The sequence below is a fragment of the Dermacentor silvarum genome, chromosome 11 (assembly GCF_013339745.2).
Source record: "Dermacentor silvarum isolate Dsil-2018 chromosome 11, BIME_Dsil_1.4, whole genome shotgun sequence".
NCBI classification, from domain to species: domain Eukaryota; kingdom Metazoa; phylum Arthropoda; class Arachnida; order Ixodida; family Ixodidae; genus Dermacentor; species Dermacentor silvarum.
In genome coordinates this window covers 63,780,235-63,802,428 of record NC_051164.1, presented here as the reverse complement: position 1 = coordinate 63,802,428, position 22,194 = coordinate 63,780,235, and the positions used below count along the sequence as shown (strand labels likewise).

Below are 22,194 nucleotides of genomic sequence, written 5' to 3'. Positions count from 1 at the left end.
TCGCTGAATGCATAATTATTTTTTAAAGACTGCTAGCTCAGGAGCGGCCATTACCGCCGTGTGCGCTTATAGTAATTCCCCGAGCAACTCAAGGATATGTGCCTCTGCTTTTGACGCATGTGAGTCCAAGCCAACAAGCGTGCGCGTCCTTGAACGTAACGGCTAATGAGCCGTTAGAAACTGATGGTGCCACCATTTGCAAACAAGAACTTCGGAAACCCAGAGAGAGAGAGAGAGAAACTAGAAGGGAAAGGTAGGGAGGTTAACCAAGGACGTGCCCGGTTGGCTGCCCTACGCTTGGAGAGAGGGAAGGGGAAAGAATAGATAAGGAGCGAGAATATAAAAAAGAGTCAGTCATTCACACAGTCAGTCGCAGAGGAAGGTCCACTGTCACAAGCGCTGATACAGTCCAGTCTAATTCAAGAAGTGAAGAAGAGCTTTTGTGGCCTTTCGCATGCAAGAATGCGTATAGGCCATGGTCCCAGAATCTTTTCCTCTGAGAGCACTCTGCTATCTAACATGCTGAGTTGAGCTTGAAGAATCCGTCGTTGAGCGTCAAAAGCGCATACAGGACTACTGCGCCAGCTGGAAACTGAAACGGAACCATCGGAGATGTCGTTTTTGCAAACCGTCGGTTTTGATTTTCGCGCAATGTAGGTCTTTTCATAATTTGAATGGCAGTAAGAGCGGGCACATATGAGTTATGGGATTTTACGCAGTGCGATGCCAAACTAACTACTGCACACGGAAAATTCTCGTACAGTACGCCAACGTAGATTTCACCACCAGCCACATTTCCTTATAAACACTGTTCATCAGACCAAATACATCTCGGCCATTCGCCACTTAATTGCACAACCGTTCAGACAGCCCCGCTTGGACACTTCGCTACTTAAGGTTCCCCTAAAAGTGCGAGAATTTCACTAGGCATTATTCCAGGTGCAGTTACGCTCGTGCTTCAACGCAGAAAACGACGTTTTGTGAAGAAAGGAACTGGAACGCCAATGCATTTCTCCGCAAAGTTCGGGAATTAATATCTCGAAACTGGAGTCATCCTGAGAATTCATTCCAAGTGGATCAGACTTGCGAACTCCACGGCTAGAATTTGTAAATTTCAATATGGGCCATAAATAAGGTAATTAGTTAAAAACGTACTTGGCGAATTTTTGTTAATTAGTCGATTATGCATTTGATTTTTTTGTGCAAGTAATGTCCGCCTCTTGGAGTAGACCAGCTCATGACCTAGAATTGTGCTATCTGCTACGGCCAAACTTTAAAAATTTTTGAAAGTGTTTGCTGAAACAAACTACATATTAAGGTAGAATGCTACATCCGGAGCTACTTCATGATAAACCGGGCTACTTGTGGGGGACGCGGACACACGTAGCGGTTATAGTTCGTCAGTTGTCAGAAAAGGCGGTTGTTAAAACAAACATTTGTTAATTCGAGCTTCCTTTTGTCCGTGTCGTCGGTACTTTCACTTGTCACTCGTGTCCGCGTTCCTCAGTGCACGCCACGAGCAGCGCGCTTCACCACGGTGCCTAATGAACATTTTACCGCTCCCTTCATCATCACCATCGCTTATCATTTTACCCTTTCCCCAGCGCAGAGTGTTAGCAGGCCAGTGCAGACAAACATGCAATGGCGAATGGGAAACGAGGCAGGACTCTGGATTTCGCGACCGGTCGACGGGGTTTTCCTGGTGCCGTATACTCCTGTCGTGACCCGCATGCGCATTATGACCCTTCATACGCGCTGCTCCGAACGGGTTAACGTGCACGTATATATTACACGTTATTGGCGGGAGCGCCACGCGCATTAGCGGCCGTCCGATAGCGAGCCGCATTCATTATCGGACGTAAAAACCCGGCCCTCGGCCATCAACGGTACTTTCCGCAGAGGCGTTGTCTTTTAACAGTAGCTTAGCGCAAACTGCTTCGAACGCGAGCGTTCGCGAAGGACGATGCGAGAGAGCGGCGATCACGTCGACCCGGCTATCGCAGTCGCTATCGGGATATGGAAAGTTGGGTGTGTGTCTACACTTCAATTGGTATACTCGAAAGAAAACGACGTGCACTCAACTGCCAGGCCGCGAGAGATCTTCCCGGTATATAGTGCGCCGTCTAACCACGTATAGAATAGTAATACGCCGGCTTAAACTCGAACGCCGCCGAGTCTAAGTCATTATACGACGCGAGTTGGGGGTTTTCCGCGTTTGCTAAAGCGTGCCGTTAACGGCGTGATCTATAGGCTCGGACGTGGTTCCTTTGGGAGAGTGTAAAATCGCGCGCTTCTGGGTCAGTTTGGCGGAGGATTGTGATAACATTATAGCGCAGACATAACGGAACGAAAAAGAGTATAGATGCAGACTCAAGCACTACTTTGCGAGAGAGAGAGAAAGAAATAAGGATAGTTTGTTCAACATGTAGCACAACTTCTTTCTTTTTTTTTTTTTTCGTGTGGTAAGTTCTTGAATATAACTATATACGTTGTATACCCGCACGTTGTGTGATACCCGTATACACGGAGTCTAAGTAAATAAAATGAAGTGAAGTGAGAGAGGAAGATAGAAATGGAAGAAAGGCAGCCAGGTTAACCAGCTATACCTGCATGCACGGGAGGATAGGAATTCAAAGAGATAGGAAAGGAGGAATTAAGATGAAGCGCAACAAATCGGAGCACGAGAGATTCTCAGGCGACACACAGACAGGCAGGCCTATCTTGCAGGCGTGTACAGAGCGCAGGAAGCGAAATAAATAGTTATCTGGTTTGCCTTTAGCACGAATGTCCATTGTGACCGCTGTCCTATATACAGTATATTCTGTCCTGACAGTGGCCGGCTGTATCCAGTGCCTCTAACGCGGTATCCAGCAACTGGGTCTCTTCACTGTAACGCGAGCAGATGCACAGAAGATGTGCGATTACTTCATCAAGCCACAATCGTCATAAGTGCGACTGTCGATCCCATCTGATGAGAAACGAGCCTGACTTGGTAAACGTGACACCAAGGCACAACCAGTACAACAGAGTTTCTTCTCCCCATGGTAGCTAGCCCACTCGAAAAACAGTTTACACCCTTTGGGGCGTATGTTTATCCCCCAACAATTAATGATCCTCATCTATCTTGTGTGCCTTTCCTTTCCTTGAACTCTGCACGCCCGGTAAAAGAAAGTACACCCCAAAGGGAGTAAACTGCTGTTATAGTCTATTAATGGGTTAATGTAAAGAAATAAGATAAAAAATAATTCCGCGACTCCAATTCTGTTTTGCAACAAAAGAACAAAATAAAAACGTAATTGAAGAAAGTGGTAATCAAGATAATGAAAAAAATAATGCTGCCTTGATGGAGCATTCAATATGAACTGCTTTGTTAAAGTAATGCTAAAGCTCACCATGTTAATGTTAAAGCTCACCATGGGCTTCAGAATTACAGCATGTTTAGCGACATGGCGTATTCAGCGCAGTTTGATCGCTAGTTCAAGCGATGCCTGTTCTCGCTAATTCATTCTCCTTCGAGCGTGCTTCGGTTTTCTTGCCGACCTACACAAACGTCAGTCAGAGAAGACTCAAATGTTTGCGCAAACGAAACGTGTCCACTATAGCTCATCAGTACAGCATATAACAAGAAATTGCAGGCGGTCATATCGAAAAGATAGCTATGCGTAAGTGCATCCCAAAACAGCGCTGAGTTTCCCGATGATGACAATGACGTCACAACGACTTATACGTTCCGCGGGCCTCCGAAATGAATTGCAGCGGCGCTGATTTCAACCTCCGACATCATTTCCGGCAACCTCCCTGTTGATGTCAAATGTAATCCCAACCTCCATGTTGCTATGAAAAAAAAAACATATTTTGAACACTTCTCAGTAAGACCTAATCTAATTTAGTTTCATTTTTGTTACAATCCTAAAGTATTCTGTCTGCCCGCTTTATGCCGCGATTGTGTGTGATTTTTGTTTCTTTTTTTCTTTTTGCAATGCAAAAACTGTATGGATTACAACTGGCCCTTGCTTCTTATACAGTTGATTTAATCACACACTTCTGAATGATCCTTCTTGTGTAATGACGGTAATGATGATGATGATGACGACGGCGGCGACAAGACGGCGACGATTATTATTATTATTATTGGTATTATTACTATTATTATTTCAGTCAAGGAGACACTCGGCGATAGACTCTAGTACACTGTAAAACGATTTGCACCCTATTAATTTATTCATGATAGCCGATATGCTAGTCGACATTAAGAGGGAAAAAATGGAGCTGGATAGACCATGCAATGCGTAGGATGGATAACCGGTGGACCATTAGAGTGACAGAATGGATAACAAGGTGAGGGAAACGTAGTCGAGGACGGCAGACAACTAGGTGAGGTGATGAAGTTAAGAAATTTGCAGGCGCAAGTTGAAATCAGCTAGCGCAAGACAGGGGTAATTGGAGATCGCAGGGAGAGGCCTTCGTCCTGCAGTGGACATAAATATAGGCTGATGATGATGATGAATTTATTAATGTACCCCTAACGACCCTTAAGGGTGTAAATCGGTTTACAGTGCAGCTGTCCGCAAAAAAAAAAGAAAGAAAAAGAAAAGAAGAAAGTGTGGCAACTGACAGAATTCCCAGACAATGAGATTCGGTGTACCGAAAAAAAAAGACAAATGACAAAGACTCTTTCGAGTAGAGCCCGTGCGATCGCCAACAGAACGTCGTCTGGCTCCGGCAGCTCGACCCGTCAGCAGGGACGGAAGCCTCCATATATCACGTAGTGTTACGAATTATAAAACGAGACGCACATGGAAAGAAACACTATCTAAAAGTGCACAGTCGTGGGGAGCTAAGACGCCCCCCACCGTCATCTCTCTATATGCTGCCACGCTCTATAGTCCCCCCCCCCCCCCCCCCCCCTCGACTCTCTCGTGGATGACGTTACCGACGAACTAGGGCAGACGTGATCGCACGAGCGCTCGCTATCGCCAGACCAGACGGGGCAGAAATTTCCGTATAGTGGGCAGCTAGTACATGGCCAGAGGAACGTGCCCGAGATCGAACGGCCAGATGGTCGGCGAGATAAGACGGAGCTGTACGTGAATTCAAGGACAGCAGCAGGTGCTGCCTTTGCCCGAGAGACGGCCCCAGCGATCGACGGAAAGTTGGGGGCGTGGACGACGTCGCTGTCTATAAGCTTCAATTAACAGGCTTGGGATTAGTACGGGACGTTCATTGAACGGCGGCTGCCGTGCGACCTGCTTTTTTGGAGAATGCCGAATGGTGGCGCGGAAATCTCTGGCTCGAACAGCGAACGTGCTACCGAAAGTACAAGTGTTACAAAGTCTACAGTTCCGTGCACGAAGAGCACGAGAAGGGATTATCACGGAAGCGAGTATCACGAAGCGATCATCACTCGCTCGCGCAGTTGTCCGCAGAAGGGAAGTAATTATTGCCCCTGCGAAAGCTGAAGCAGCGATGAACGTGGATGTAGAGAGAGATTTGGAGCAGCGATGAAACGTTCTTCGCAGTTTGTGTAACCCCTTTTTTCACGTATTTTTTGTTTTCTGCGTTAATTGCGCTGCTTAAAGTCGAGCACAATCGGAAAGCGTTATGCAACAACGTCTAATAAATGATGCCAACGAGCTCAGCATTTGCCCTCGATTTCGCGCCGTACAAGCAGGGAACGACGAACCGAAGTATCGAACTGACGCATGATTTTCGCGCGGTTGGAAGCGAGACAGAAAAGTAGATCGGCGGGCGCTGGAAGGTTATATAACGTGCACCCAAAATGATGGGCAAAAGTTTCAAAACAACAGTATTGTTTTGTAAAGCGACTACAAGGTGAGATTACAAGGATGCACACAATGAACTGTGTATGAATTGTTTGTGAACGCATTACAAGTTTTTCTCCTTGCGTCATTTCTTTTAAACAACTTTAATACAGTGTATACTTGCTCGAACTTTCGCTGAACTGGCGTGCAGCGTGAGTGCTTCTAGTGGTTTCGAGAACGAAAGGCCCATATTAGCCGTTTGCGTGCGTGTGCATGTGTGCGGATCACGTACCATTTGGGCATTTGTGTGATCACTTTGTATGTTATAGTATGCCAGGCTGTCGGCCAGGCAAACATATGCAGCGTTTCATTAAAGATAGCATTTCTTTCGCTCTTTCTCTGAATCATACGTCAAATGCATCTCCACTTTTATTCCTCATCTTTGTCCTATTTGTAATTTTTTTAGGGCGGCCCTCTTGTACGGCTGAGCTAAACGGAGTAGACGTCATTGTACATGGTATTAACGTCACCTACACATAGTTTACTTTGTCTTTCTTTTATTTTTATACCTTTTTTCTGAATACGAATGTGGTCGCCATCACGCCATGACAAAAATTGCCAGTTTAGTCCCAAGGCCGAAGCACTAGAGCTCCCCGCACGTGTGCCGTCGATACCGTGACAACACGGCGACGGCGACGGCGGAAACGCGGCTCGAGAGTCCGTGAAACTGCCATTGCAATAAGATCCGAACTTCAAGAAACTACTGCACCTAGCCAGGAGAAGACATCGTTCATGCTACATCAGTCGCGAGCTGGAGAGGGATACTAAATAAACTATCAACTTGAGCTATAGGCTTGCAGATTACAAATTGCAGAATACCAAACATGTCACTTTTATATCTATACCGATGGCTCGGTATGATGTTAAAAAGTTTGGGACCGATGAGAAATAGACGGAGTAAGCCAGTGCATCCCACTTTCTGTCTTTTTTTTTTCTTTCTGTCTTTTTTTTTAAGCCTAAAGCTTGGCGGAGTTTTCCATCGTTACAGCCTCAAAGATTCGGGATGCGACAGTGATACCTGCCAAAGATTCTCGTTTCCATACGACACGTTTTAGACTCGACTTCGTCGATAACGATTTTCCCCATTAGCGTGTTTCTACAAGCGTGACGCCGAGTAACTGACTTGTTGACCAAAATGCTCTATAGATAGCTGATTGCACGCGACAGGATGTGCTATGAAATGAAACGCTTGGCACCTAGTTATTGGTCAAAATAGATAGATAGATAGATAGATAGATAGATAGATAGATAGATAGATAGATAGATAGATAGATAGATAGATAGATAGATAGATAGATAGATAGATAGATAGATAGAGATAGATAGATAGATAGATAGATAGATAGATAGATAGATAGATAGATAGATAGATAGATAGATAGATAGATAGATAGATAGATAGATAGATACTGCCCCTTTGTATCGGGGTGGTGACAGGCGCCACCTTGTCATCAAGAAAAATAGTGGGGGACGATATAAATAGAACAAGACGTCTCTTGTTGTATTGGGTCGTCCCCGGTTCTTGTAATCACGTGCCCTTGTAATCCGGCTGCTCGTAGACCGGTGCTGGAGGACGGGTTGAGACGGGGAGCGCTGCCTCACGTTGATTTACGTTGCTGCGTGTATTTGACCAAAATAAGTTCCGTGGCACTTGTTAACAAACCATCAGACCTTGGAGAAATTTATTACCATAAAAAGTAACATGTCTATTTAGTCTGTCTGTTCTGTTTTCTGATTTTACGTCTCTCTTGATTGATAATGATTTCTGGACCATATCCGCTGTGAAACGGGGTGGCAACAGATATTCACCTAGCCTGCTTGAACTAATCAGGTTTTACTAGTTATCTATTGACGTCTAGCATTTTGCCCATCTTTAATTTCTCTTCAGTATTTACCTATGCCTCTAAAAAAATCAGTCTCTTCTCTGCTTTTTTTTTCCTACCAATACTCTGATCTTGAATTTATTATCTCGACCACTGACCAGTTAATACTTCCCTCAGCTATAAAACCCAGCGCTTCTGGAAAGTCCACGTTCTCTGCGGTCCTGATTGGGTGAATAATTTAGAATTTTATTACAACGTGATGAGTCGTCTTCAAATTTTTCTGTTTCAGTAACAGCATGCATGCCTCATCATGTTGCGAATATTTCCTCCTGTTTTTTTCATCTTTTTCTATTTTTTCCCCTAGGTCAGCCCGCTCGGGCCTTAAACAGCAAGCCGCTGCCACTTGTGTTATCGTGCAAATTTTCATTCCCGATTTCTTGCTTGCCATTTTCGTAAAACTCCATGAATTTCTTGCTTGTCTCCATTGTTTGCATTAACTTTACCGTCTCGGTTTCTATTACCATCTTTTTTGTTGACTCCGGCTTATTTACTTTCTCTCTCGCAGCGCCCCCAAGCGGCAACAGTCTGACCCGGTGTTACGGCAAGTACGGCTGCTTCTCTGTTGGCGAGCCGTTCCTGTCCATCCAGCGGCCCCTGAACCTGTTCCCACTTCCGCCGGAAACGCTCAACGTGCAGTTCTTCCTGCGCACGCGCCGTAACAACGAGTACTACCAGCGTCTCAAATCGGGCGACGCCGACAGCTTCGCCGACTCGAAGTTCGACAGCACGAGGCCCACCATGTTCATCATTCACGGATACCTCGAGCACGGATACCTCAGGTGGATACTGGTGAGTGAATGAATGGGCCGCTTGTACACCGCGCGTTATACCAGCAAAGTTGACACTACAGTTTGTTGAAATGTTTTGTCAGCATTGAGAGTGAGAGTCAGGTTTAGCGTTCCGCTTGATCTCTTGGGACGGCGTTATAAATTGTATAAGCGGGCGCGGGCGCAGCGTGAAAGGCAACAGCCCCTGTGGTGAAGAAACAGCGCCCTGTCAGCTACCAGGCGTCTCACAATGCTGGCATGAAGGAGGGTCGCCGGTGGCGTTGCAGGCGTCACACATCGATGGTGCACTATAGATGAGACTGAAGGATAAGCGTCGGCATTTGTTAGCGCCGAGGAAAGGATTAGGTGGATTTAGCTTGACCGGTTACTTGTTGTTCGTTCAGCTCAGACCAGTGTATGCGCCATGTGTCGCATGCGCACAACTGTTCAGCAGGAACGCTAATGTGTGTGCCCACAATGTTCATGGCAGCAGGTGAGGTTGAACGCGAGCCTAGCCATCCAGAACGCTGCCCTGGATCCGGCAAAGCCTACTGAGCGGAGTTTGTGGCGGTGCATATGCTTCCGCTTTGCTTTGTCGTTTTTGCAGCCAAAAGCACTACGCGCCTCTGGAGAACTTTTAACCTTCCACGCGTGGTCACCGCACATATGCTTTGAAACCGTGAAAGCGCGACGGCGCGAATGCGTCTCGATAGAGCGTCTACGTAATTGCAATCGAAATGTTGTTGAAATGCTTTTGTTTTTGGTAGCGACTGCCAGCCTTGACTGTAAAGTTTTCAAAATGTTTTACTGCAAGAAAAAGGGCATTGACAAGGCCTGAAATCCTTTATTATGCACGGTGAACTCCAAGACACTTATCCCCGGTAGAACGTGAAATGAGAACTCTTACATTTAACGGGGAAAGTTTCAGCGAAAAAAATACTTCCTGCGATCGTAGATAGCGTATTAGCTTAAAAGGCATAACCTATTGATGCTCCTTTTCGACTATGTCAGAGCAAAATTCTCGGCTGCAAGAAAGCCACATAAAAATTTGAAGAACGCTTGATAGGATGCCAGAGCGTTTGGTGCGGTCATGAAGCGTACCAGTCATGTACTCTTCAGCAATTGCTTTGGCACTAATGTTCGACCAGTCGTTTTCCTCATCGATTCATTTGAGAGACCACAGCGTCTGTAAATGTGTCGCCACTTTCGCCCGAAAGGTCGAGCACTGACAGTTATGTGACACAGGATGTCACATAACAACATCATGTTGTTATGTGACATCCTGTGTTCTACTTACATTGATCTAGAAAACAATATGGTACCGAAAGTACATACAGGCTAGTATTCTATCTGGATCACAATGACAGGGAGACATACTGGAGCGCTCCTAGAAATAAACCCTTTCCAAGCAATGCAGAAAAGCGTGATCTATTTTAAGGCGAAAGCCTTAGGTGTCTATGTTGGAGGTGACCTTCCGGTGACCTTGGCGAATCTGCGCCGTGACGAAAAAAGTTGTCGCAGTTTCACCTGAAAGGCGAAGCATCAATTGCGATAGCAAACTTGTAGAGAGCTATACGGAGCCAGCTATTAGCTATATATATATATATATATATATATATATATATATATATATATATATATACACTCGGTGCCACACGCCCATGCAGATGCACATACCATAACCTGTCTATTCGGACGCATGCTCAATGGCGCATACCCAGTGGTCCAAGTTGTTGTGTACTCTGCAAGACAGCAGCCAACAGCCAGCCTCCGCTAAGCGCGGGGAAAGAAGCAAGAAAAGAAAAAAAAAAGCTTCGTTTCAAGAGACCCTTTTCGCGAGACAGTTTGCGTTAGAGAAACGAGATGGCGCTTTCGGCGGCGCGCCACACGTTGCCTCAGTGAGAGCGCCCGAATACGAAACTATTACCGCTTCAGCCTGTGAGCAGCTGTCGAAAATGCAACTGGGTGTTCGCTAACGCACTGTGCTCCATTTATGCTGCAAAATGTGCAACGGTAGAGGGAGGATATGCGCAGTAGTTGGCGGCAAAGATATAGTGACTGGCATATCGATGAATGGACTGAATCTGTGTGGCCAAGTTCACGCACCGCTGCTACATAAGGACTGGACTGTCTGCGTTGCCGGCCCTTCGCGATGCACAGTTTTCCTCGAGGATAAAAAAAAAACAAATACAAAAAAGTTGTCGCAGTTTCACCTGAAAGGCGAAGCATCAATTGCGATAGCAAATTTGTAGAGAGCTATAGTAGCTTTATCAGCTGTATAAACTTGGACATGCAGCAGCACCGGCAACACGCAGAACTGTTGTCGACGCCGTCGGCGTTTTGCCCGCGTTCGCACAAATTGCGTGCTGCGTTGGTGACTGTTTCCGGAGCCTCTGATATAAATAGGCACTTGGTGCCGCAGCTCAACGTCGCCTCCCTTCCCTCCCCCTCCCCCCACGCCCTTCGTGCGTCAGAAGAAGGCGCGTTTGCTCTACATATATGGTGATTGTAAAGGAGGAAAGAGACGCCTACTTCTGCAGCCCTTAAGGGAGCACGGCACAGAACGCGCGTTTGTTCTCCGCCGTTCGTTCACTCCCCGTGAAAGCGCGCGTCCCTCGCGCCCTTTCAGTCGCACATACAGCGTTCGGCGGCGCGCGGCGACGATTTCATCTCCATTGACGTCATACGGAACCTCACGGCGACGGCGACGACGACGGCGACGCCGACGGCAGAAATCTGCTTTGGAGTGTCCATATAATTGCTATCGCAATAAAATCACACATCCGCCAGCGTGTTTCACACATTCAAAAATTCACACACCCGCCGCCAACAACTAGGTGCCACGGCACAGCGCATGCGCAGACAACTAAGTAGGTGTCTGCGCATGCGCAGTACCGTGGCACCTAGTTCTTGCGTATGCAAGCCGCTCGCGCCCTCTATCTAAAAGCGCCCTCGCGCCCTCTACCTGCTATACGACGCGAACATCGTGGTTTTGGCACGGGAAACCCCACAATAAATTTTAATGCAAGAATGACACGCGCTCATTGGACCGCGTAGAATACAAAATTGGCTTTGAAGCATGTACAACATTACTTTCCGTGAAGTCGCGCTGTGGGCTGCTCCCGCTTCGCACTACTTCCCTTTTCGGTACGGCGCCGCATTCGGTGTAACATTATCAGTAAATGAGACAATCGTTCATTTTTTTTTCCTTAGTGGAGAACAAAGGAGCACACGAGAGCACTCACGCATGAGCGCACGCGCCTGACCGCGATATAGTGGACAGTGCAAGAAATGCGGCCTGGAATCTGACATCGTCCCGTTTTCTTAACGACGTGACACCACGCCGGAGGAACATACAACTTTCTCCGAAGGTCGGTATAGCGTGTCGTACTGAACTTATTTAAGCAAAGAACAGATTATCAACGTTATGTATACTTTATCGACACCTGAATAGAGTGACTTACAGAGGCGTTGCTTAGAAAGGTGCGTATAGCTGCCGACGGTATATCTGCTTAGAATAGGACTAAACTTGAATTCCACTCTGTATCTCGGAACACCGGCTGGGACTTCACCACACATTAACCATCCCTCTGTTGTCTATAGACAACAGAGGGATGGTTAATCCATATGTGCTGGAGCAGACGTCTTTAAACATGCCTTTCTTCCAAAAAACTATATATAGTTGAATGGACTAGACGACCCTTTTGTCTGTCCTTCTCTGTGTAGGTGCCTGTTTGCTCTCGTCTTCTCAGTAAACCAGTATACCGATGTTTGCCCGCTGCCGACCTCGCCTTGACTTCGTCTCCGACTCTCTTTTAGCGCCAAGTTAGGCGAGCAAATATTGATCTTTTCACAGTCGATTATTGATGCATCTGGCTCGAACTAACAGCGGCGGCTTATGCAAAATAAACACCCTCGTCTCAGCTGATGGATATCGTTGAAAGCTATATCGAGGGACTTGAAGTGTAACGAGCGGCGCGATCGAGGCCGTTCTTTGTGTAACTTATTCGGCTAAACCGCCCAGTTTCAGGGCTGGATGAACCGCTCTCAAGGCTTTGACCATGGCGTCGGTGCACAGTAGATAGTTCACGCATTTTGCGCGCCCAAAGATTGCAAATCACCGGAGGCACACGACGAAGTATCCAATAATGTGAGAAATTGAAGATAAGCGTTCTCGAGAAATCTGCAAGAACTAAATCAACAGCGGAGGAGAATTTTGAACAGATAACGCAAGTAGTCAGAAGTGGAGCGTGACCCTAGTCATAAGCCCCGAACTAAAATTAAATTAAAATAAAGCACCGACGAAGTTTATTTACAGTTAAATATATTGAAATGTCGAAAGCGAGAAGATACCGATCGAGTAATATTTGGTATACGTGATGAGCTGAAGGAGGCGTTTGAGATGCAGACGAAGTAAAGTGTAAAAGCTACAGATAAGGCCTCTGTGTACGCAGAGTGGTTGCCAATAAGGCCAATCGGTTATCCTGTATATATACTGGAAGCTAAATATACTTACTCGTGTGAAACGATTTGAATAAAGTGACAAAATAAGCGTGGGGAAAGGGTCTGCGCTACTAAAGAGAGCATGCAAGTCAGATAAGAGTTAGAAGGGTGATGACGCCAAGAATATGTTGCAGATTCGCGACAGTAACCTTGTTGTCGGACATCACTGACCGAGATCAACTACTGCTAATAGGAAGAGTTATAATGAACAGTACCGGTTGTTTGTAGAAAGATGAGATGAAATGAGGAAAAAAAAACAACAATAATTGAACGCATCGCAAAAAATAAGACGATTTTCAGCGAGGCCGTCGAGTAGAAAATAAGTTTCTTTCTGCTATAGTCGCTGCTGCGAGTATAAGTCGCTCTGAAGCCTCCCTGAATGCTATGCTGCGCAGAAAAAAAGTTAACTTAAACAAATTTAGAGGTCCCTCAAGGAGTCCACTAATGTGGAAAATTTAACCACCTCCAGAGTTTTCGTTTTTCGCTCCTAAGCAGGAGCATTTAGTGCTCCTTTGGCAGTCAGTCTCCGCAGTCTCTCTCAAATCTTCACTTCATCGTATTCTCTGCTCGCAACCCATTCTGCGCCTTTCACAACGGCAGCAGCTTCTTCAAAGACATCCTATAGCGCCGATGACTTGGAGGCTGTAAGTGTCCACCTAGTGGACACGTCCATTTCGTCCGTTGCTGAAGTTCTGATTGGCTGGGCTGGGGATTGCGTCAGAAGGAGACAGGCGCCCCCAGCCAATCATCACTTCAGCAGCAGATGAAGTGGACACGTCCACTAGGTGGACACTTACAGAATACCGCTCCTGGTCGAATATGCAACTGTCTCGGAAGCAGTAGGTTATGGGTTCGATGCCCAACTCAAACACAACTGTCAAACTTTCCTTGTTTTTCTCTCTCTTACTGACAACCAGTGACGAACGGTGTTTAGGTTTATAGTTTGCGAGGTTGGCGAGGTCTTGTTTGTGGAATCCGTGTGAAGCGAATCTTTCGTGAAGCGGTTATTTAAATTCTGCACAATCGTTCATCTTCTGCGACACGTCTTGCAGCATAGCCATTCGTGCCTGTCCGGCAAGACGGATAGAAGCGCGTAGACCCCGCCCACCACGTGACCCACGCGAACACGGGTTCCGCTGTATCCAGGATCGGTCCATTTTTTCATCGCGCCATGGCAGGGACTAGCCCACCTTACTGGACAAGAAGCCGACCGAGCAGACACGCGCCGAACCCGGAAGAGAATTAGGGCATAGAAAATTTAGAGCATCGATCAATAAAGAAATCATGTGGCTTCAAGACGATGTGACTTCATGTGGCTTCAAGACACTAAGGATAGCTAGGTATACCATTCGTTGTTCCATTGCGTGATTCCGTAGTGAACTGGGCAATTCGCAACCGAACGCAAGCGAGCCTTACCTAAAGGAAACGCAGCGGTGCGCATGCAAAGTGGATGTAATTGTTACATCTGAGATACGCGGGGGAGAGGGGGGGCGGTTAACGCCATTGAGGACGCCACATCAGTGCTCCTGTGACCCGGCCGACGCCGCACTTGCTTAACCCTTCAACTCCCACCCACGAATTGTACTCGTTATAACCAGTTTTTGCCGGCCAAAAGACGAGTCCTACCCGTCCAAACCGCACTTCCTCAGGTATAGGGTTAATGGGGCTTGACTGTTGAGGTTGGAAGCAGCAAGTCTTTGGCTGTTTAAGTTTTGTTTACTAAATGAATTGAGTAAAAGAAAAAAATATATAATGAAACGACAATTTATCGCTAGCGAACACTAAGAAAAGCGAAGAAAAAAGAAAAGACGAGACATTAAACACGAACGCGAGTCACCGCCTAAAATATTCCTTAGAATGTTGAGCACGTGTCCGCGTGCTAAGAGACACGCAGAACCAAAACGCAATACTAAACGACGCAAAGCTTGTTTGAGTTAGCGAGGTTGCAACGGTATAGCGGACGACACGACCCCAGCTTCGAATAGCCCATAGCTGTTAGCTGTCTGCATGACGAAGACGGAGGCAATGTTTGCGGCTTGTCGAGTATAAGAATGTTGATGATAGGCGTATCTATAGTGAGACGCATATATCTAAATACATTTAAGGTTTCGTTCCCCTTATGTCGCCGCAGCACATCCACTGGGAGATCGGCCAAGAATGAGCGCATGCATACCCTGTCGCTCACAGCCATATTGAACATACCCAGTGCCGACGTTGTTCGTCTGTTCGGCCGCATACCCAGCCGCACAAGTTGTTGTCTACACGGCAAGACAGCAGCCAACAGATAACAAGCGGTCCGAGTTGATATATATACACAAAGATATCCGGCCAGGAAACGACGACGACGAATGCCAAACCCAGCGAAAAACGGCAAAGAAAACTTCGCTTTAGAAAGTCTTGCGCTGCATTGAAAAGCTCTCCCTTTCAAGACCACTAAGTCCAAGCATCGTCCCGAGTGACAATGGATGATTGCGCAGAGCCCCAATTTGGAGGCGTAGCTGTTGCCTCTGCTGGGCATAAGGGCGCTGTACTCCAGCAACGCGTGGGCCATGTCCTCGCGTCAGCCACGCTGGATATTAGAGAGTTTTGGATTCGGGGACGCAAGCGTCTTGCGTCCCCTAATCCAAAACTCTCTATTAAAGAAAAAGTGTTTAGCAAACGCCCCGCCACAACAGTGAAACAACGTTTCCACAACGTTTCCACAACAGTGAAACAACGTTTCCACAACGTTTCCACAACAGTGGAACAACGTTTCCACACTTGGCGGCACCTTCACATCGCTTTCAACCACAAGGAATGAACCCCACACCACTGGCCGGCTCATCTCAGTGTCTGAAGTCGAGTACGGGCGCTCCTGCATAACATTTTGTAATTTACATTTCTTCCCTCACCGCTCGTCCAAGCAATAATGTTCAGAAGTGCCATATCTGTCTTAAGACAAAGCCTCTTTGTTCTGAACAACCTGTCGGACATTTAGGATGAATGTAATGTGTAAATCAAATGTAAAAAAAAAATTTCCCAGCTCGGGACGTTAGTAAATGGTGGCGAATAAAAAAGAGGTTATCAAAAAGAGAGAGAAGACAGGGTCACTGCACGCCCATATTTGTCATCGCCGAAGTGCTGGCACTTCTTAGTGGGGGGGATGGGAAGGGGGAGGGGGGGAGGGGGGGGGGGCGAGAGGAACACAATTAGTCAAATCCCGATCACAGAAGCCAAAGGACCTTTACACATAGCGCCTTTCCGGCCTTGCGCGCCGACGAACGTCGAGCTGGGTATGCTCCGGTATCTTCTGAGCAGACAATGGCCGGTCGCTCGTTCAATCGTGCTAATGCGACAGGAGGGCGATTGTCTCTTGCGCGTCAAATTGAGGACAGTCGCAATAAAGGTGATCAATGGTCTCGTCGCGACTGTAGACAGCGCAAGCACCGCTATCAGTCATTGTTATGAAGGCAAACTAGGCTCTCGAGAGTGCCGCTCCTATAGTCACAGTCCACGTAGGAGAGTTGCCTCGCGTCAACGGAGTCCAAGGTTAATGTCGGAGTTTAGGTGAGAGTTTCATGGTAGTTTATAAGTTGTTGCTGGTAGAGTCCATAAGCCATATCTGCATATACAGGTGTATTAACACGCGTAGTTTTAGCAGGGACGTTGTTAAAAGAAAGAAAGAAAGAAAGAAAGAAAGAAAGAAAGAAAGAAAGAAAGAAAGAAAGAAAGAAAGAAAGAAAGAAAGAAAGAAAGAAAGAAAGAAAGAACAGCTCACACGCGAAACATGCATGTGAATGACTCGGAACAAGTTTGTTAATCATCTGCCATTCGTTGCCCCTGCCGGTTGCGTAACATGATCTTCTGCAGCTGAAAATGATACAACGAAAATATTCTTCGATCCCTTTGCTACATTACGTTATCCCAAGTTCGACAAATTGGTTATCTGTAGTGCTGGCTTCGAGCGTGAGGTTGCCGCGAGCTCTTGGCACCTTAGGCTCTTTCACAAAACCTGCGAGATGGTTAATTGAGAGGCAATTTTCCGGCCACGGCTTCCCGGTGCGGTCTCTCGCCATGTGTCATCTTTCCGACATAATTGCGACTGAAATTACTGCCACGTCCGCGTAAATGCCAGCCGTGCGTCCGGTACACCCTTCAGCTATAAGCTGGCTGAGCTGATTGGAAATGATAGCGGGAACAGATTCAGAAAAAAACTCCCAGCGGCAATCGGCACGTAATTCCTCGCATCGATCCGCCAACCAAGCCTACTTAAGCGGAAATCGTAAGTGCAGTTGCTAGCATACGGCTGCATTTCTCGTGTCACCAGAGCTTGATATGGTGTATGGTGCCCACGGAGCTTTCTTGTCAAAAAGTCTCGCACGTCAAGTTTTAATGGTCGTCGAACGCTGTCTCAGGAGATGCTATCGCCATTCGTTGATCGCTCCGAGCTCCATTCGTGGCAATAGAAGGCTGTATACAGTGTTGCAACACGGCATGACGCCATTGCTGCAAGAACCGTACAATGACAAACGTACCGCTCATTTCTGGAATGCTGCGGCGACATTTAGTGAGACAGAACGACGCTCGATAAGACCGGTTGATGTGGCGCAGATATGCGCGTCGGGCCATGAAAGAGACGCTTACAACGCACGCAAAGCTAGACCCGCCTGCAAGAACTCCCTCCCTCCCTCCCTCCCTCCCTCACTCTCTCCCTCCCTCCTCACTCACTCACTCACTCACTCACTCACTCACTCACTCACTCACTCACTCACTCACATCCTGAGCATGCGACAATAACGGCAGCCGACAATAACGACAATAACGGCAGTCTATCATGTCTACAAGTGTTGTCGCAATCTAGTGCTTAGCATGGCCGCCTAACTTAAGAAGCAGAAACAAGTACGTATGCGTCTACATAATATCAGACGCTTAGTCGCGTAATTAACTGCTGTGGTCCCGACCTGAGCAAAGCTATGCGGCTATGCTTTCTATACGCGAAGGTTGCTAGAACACATGTCGACGTGCTCAAACTACTTGCACTGGATTTTTTTTTTTAGGCTCCTACAAAACGTGCACCGTCTTCATACGCTTTCTAGCAGGTACAGCGTTTCTGTTTTGCACTGTGTTGCTTCACGATGTAAATACGCGCACACCTTCCGACTGCACAAATCGGAAATACGGTAAATAAAGATTATGATGATGAAATGATGACGTACGTACGTACGTGCGTTATTCTAGCCCATATATCATACCACCTATAATATCATATCGATGTGGTCATTAGTAATGTTCTGACTTGGCAATGTGCCTAACGAAGAGCAATAAAGAATGCAAACTACAAACCAGGACCAGGGTTTCTGAAGCCTTCTTAATCTGATCAGCCACATCACAGTTTTCTTTTGATTGATTATATCTTCCCGGACACGACTGTCCAACATTAAAAATGGTCATGCTTACACAATTTACGATCATTGCGGTTTAAGTTGGCTGAACGGTTTTTGTACTTCAAAAATCACCTGCAGGGCCACGCCCAAGTGTGTGTGAGTCGATGCTACAATATAAACTTCAGACGTCTATAGTATCTATTCTTGTCGCTGATAAGTTCCGGCATAACAATTTCAGCTGGCTTACAAAGCCGTTTCTTCTTCTACTGGCATGACAAAGTCTTTTCCTCATTTAACCAAATAAACTGACTGCCAGCCGCTGCACATTTGAAGAAGTTTAGAGAAAGGATGGGAGAACCTTCGGATCCTTCTATCGTTCATGTGTCGCGCTGCAAACTGTATGCCTTCGGAACAAAGGAACAGCAAGGGCGCAACATTGCACGCTTCCTTGCGAAAGCCCTATGCGGTTCTCAAGAAATCCCCATGTACACACAAGCAGCATTGCACTGCGCTTACGCAAGCGTGCGTTACTTGTAGCACCGCCCAAGAGCGTGCCTCCGCGCCGTTCACTCCGGGACGGAATTTCGCGGTCTCGCGAGCCAAACAAATGCGGCGCTTAACTCGGCGGCGCGCGCAGGCGAGTAATTACCCGGCGAGTCCTGTTGTTTCGTTTCGAAAGAGAAACGCGGGGGGAACGTGCCAAGCGTGCACTTTCTTCGCGGGACGCTCCGAAAGAGCTTTCCTGGCGCGCCCTTGCGTGCGCCCACTTGCGCTTAGTTACTTTCTCAAAAAAAAAAAAAAAAAAAAAAGGCTCGCTGCCCCTAGCGGCGTCGTGGTGCGGCAGCGGCCCGTGACGTCGTCTGCGACTTGGGACCGCCAGCAGACGACGGGAGCGCTAGCAGACGACACGACACTGACACGATTCACACGCGTGACGGCCTGAAAGGAAAATTACGGCCCGGGGAAAATGGGCGAAACATGCATACGAGAGAAGCTGCCGCGAGCTCGCTGACTTCGCAACAATCGTGTCACGAAGGGGATGGGCATAAACGGCTAAGAAAGGCGAGCCAAAAGGAAGCGAACGCGACCGGAAAGTACATCGCCGAAAGTGCCAAGAACGTGTCTTAGAGCGATGGGCATCTACTTGGCGTTACATAGCGCACACTTTCTGTTTTACCGATTAAAAGAAGAAACAGGAATCGAAAGGCACGATACGCATCTCCCGAATGTCCGCGAAGAGGTTGCTCTAAGGGGAAAGGCTCGCCGGGGAAGTAGCACTGAGTCAAAAGGCCTATGATATTTATCATATGTGTACCTCTAACCAATGAGATAGTCGAGCACACAGCTTCAGACTGACGCAATTGCACAAGAATGTGATCTTACGAGGTGCTGGTATCATTTGGTGTACGGTGCTCGATATGCAACAAGATCGAAATGCTTCAGCTGTATTCCTCAGCTATGTCCAGTAATAAGTTCATACACTTGCTTTAGTCTGCCCCAAGGCGTACGGGTAAACGTTGCTCACGAAAGCGACTGTAATTAAAGTGTTGCGAGGGCAACTTCTTTGCGGCGCGAATGTCATTGGCACAGGCAACGGCCATTGATCAAGTGACAACGTTGAGCACGATCTCAACCGCAACACCTAAGCGCTCATCACTGATCATTGCGACGCGCTAAATGATCAGTGATGTTAGCGCAGGTAAAAGGACATTTTTTTTTTTTTTACAGAGAGATAGAAGGAAAAGAAAATGATCAAGTTTTATCTTTTGGAGGCAGCGAAGCACGCCACAGAAATAGGCCTGTGGCACGCCTTTAGAAACACTTTTTGCGTTCTTAATTAGCTTTCATTCTAAATACGCGTGGCGCTATTGGCACAATGCCCAACCGTTTCCGCATGGATACCAGATGCAGAGGCGTGGAAAACGTGCTGAAACTGTCTTATTTCAAGGCAAGTAAAAAAAGAAAGAGCTAGAGTTTTTGCAAAGAACGAGGTTTGGCATGCTAAATAGACACGTACCGGTGAAGGCAGTCGCTCTGAAGCTGGGTCTTTACTAATTGTGCAATGTCGTACATCCGAGCTGATGCGTCGCGTGACAACCGACCGTCTTAGCGCGGCTTTTACACAAAGTCAAAGTGCGCGTAATCTGCCCATCCGCTATATCGCTATACGTTTCACGTTTCCTAATGTACCCCGAGTGCTTCTTGAAGTTCCTGTCATGCCAGCTATGCTGCTTCGCTTCCTGCTGTCTTGATAAACTTTGAAGCTTCTGCGAAGCACATACGAAGGGCAGTCAAAAAGTTCGCGGAATGGTGGTTCAGCGTGCTAATGTTACGACCTATGGCAATGCTTACCTAATCATCTTCGAAGTAGGACCCTTGCGCGTACACGCACTTGCTCCATCGCTCCTGCCATTGTTGGAAGAAGCGGTAGGAGGATTCTTTCGGAATCTGTCGGAGCTTAGCGGTCGCATTCACTTTGATATCCTCCACGGTTGCAAAACGAGTCCCCTCGAGGCACATTTTCAGAGTATAGGGAACAGCCAAAAGTCACTTGTAGCGCTCCAAGTGACGCTCCACAAAAGCGTTTCAGGGTTTTACGTGTATTTCAAAAGGGAAATTGCAGTCGGCCCCGAGCTAAAGCTCCCTCTTTAATACACAGCGTATTTGGCACAGCTATGAATCCGCACCAACTCGCCAACATTTCAATCATTCGCTGGCTTAAACTTCTTTCGGTTCCTCACCGGTATACAGAGCAGTATGGAGCAGATCCTGCGTGATCGCTCCCTCGAGTACAGACTGTAGCGGAGGGGTCTACCTGCGTTACAACCGTGACCCGCCATGCACGGTGACTCAGTGTCTACAGCGTCCTGCTGCTCACCACGAGGTCGTAGGCTCGACTCCAGACTGCGGCGAGAGCATTTCAATGGAGGCGGAATGAATTCGCGCTTGTACTGTGCTTTGTGCGCACGTTAAAAGAACGCCATGTGGTCGGAATTGACCGGGAGCCCTCCACCACACGGACGTCTGATGTACAGCTTCAGTGTTGCCTTGCGGCATTATACTCCGTCAATCAATCAATCAATCAATCAATCAATCAATCAAATCAGCAATTACATTAAAAAACTTTCTATAGATACTTCAATTTCACGACTAGCTAGCTCGCATAAAAAACTTTTAGAAACGTCGGAGAATCGTTGTATAGTGGGTAAACGAGACATCAAAATTTAGTAGAATTAACGATACCGGCAAAAAGCAAACGTGCGGGCACACGTGGCAGATATAGCTACGTACTCAAAGGTGGCAGCGCAGTCGAGTTACCTGCTTTAAGCAGAAGCTGCGATTTACTAGCCTCGCATGACGCTCGAGGCCAGGGTCTCAACTATACGTTAGTCCTGTTAACCGTTTGTCGTGTCTTATTGGCTTATGCTACAGCACGGAGAAGAAAAAAATGTGTGGTTATCAAAGGAAGGGCGTTGTCAGTGGCTACGCTATAGGACCGCCGTAACAACGAGAAATGCAAAGCATCAGAACTGTATATGACATTATTTTGGTTGGAGCCACTTGAAAGTCATAAACTGATGTGTACACGTTTAACGTAGGTGAGGACTACAACTAATAAACGGGAGGAGGAGGTCATGGTTTCTTTGCACTGTCTTCGTCGTAAATTTATTCTCAAAGGAGGCCGAACAACGTTTCGTTGACGTCACAGGTATACAGGTATGCCTGTGACGTCAACGAAACGTCACATGTCCTATAGCATAGTTACGGAGGAAGCGTGGTGAAGTTTTGGGGACGTCAAATACAGACTTTCTGATCACTCTTTGAGTGTCGGGTTTCTTTGGAGGGGACGTATCCC

The 22,194-nt window shown here is 47.0% G+C and overlaps 1 protein-coding gene across 2 annotated transcripts in view; it reads left to right on the top strand.

Annotated features, from left to right (window-relative positions):
- Positions 1-22,194, top strand: part of LOC119433876 (inactive pancreatic lipase-related protein 1) — a 96,335-nt gene that overhangs the window by 38,214 nt on the left and 35,927 nt on the right. For both annotated transcript variants that reach the window (XM_037701158.2, XM_037701157.2), the window contains exon 2: positions 8,211-8,494. In XM_037701158.2, coding sequence (XP_037557086.1) covers positions 8,211-8,494 — 284 coding nt within the window. The remainder of the gene's footprint in view (positions 1-8,210; positions 8,495-22,194) is intronic.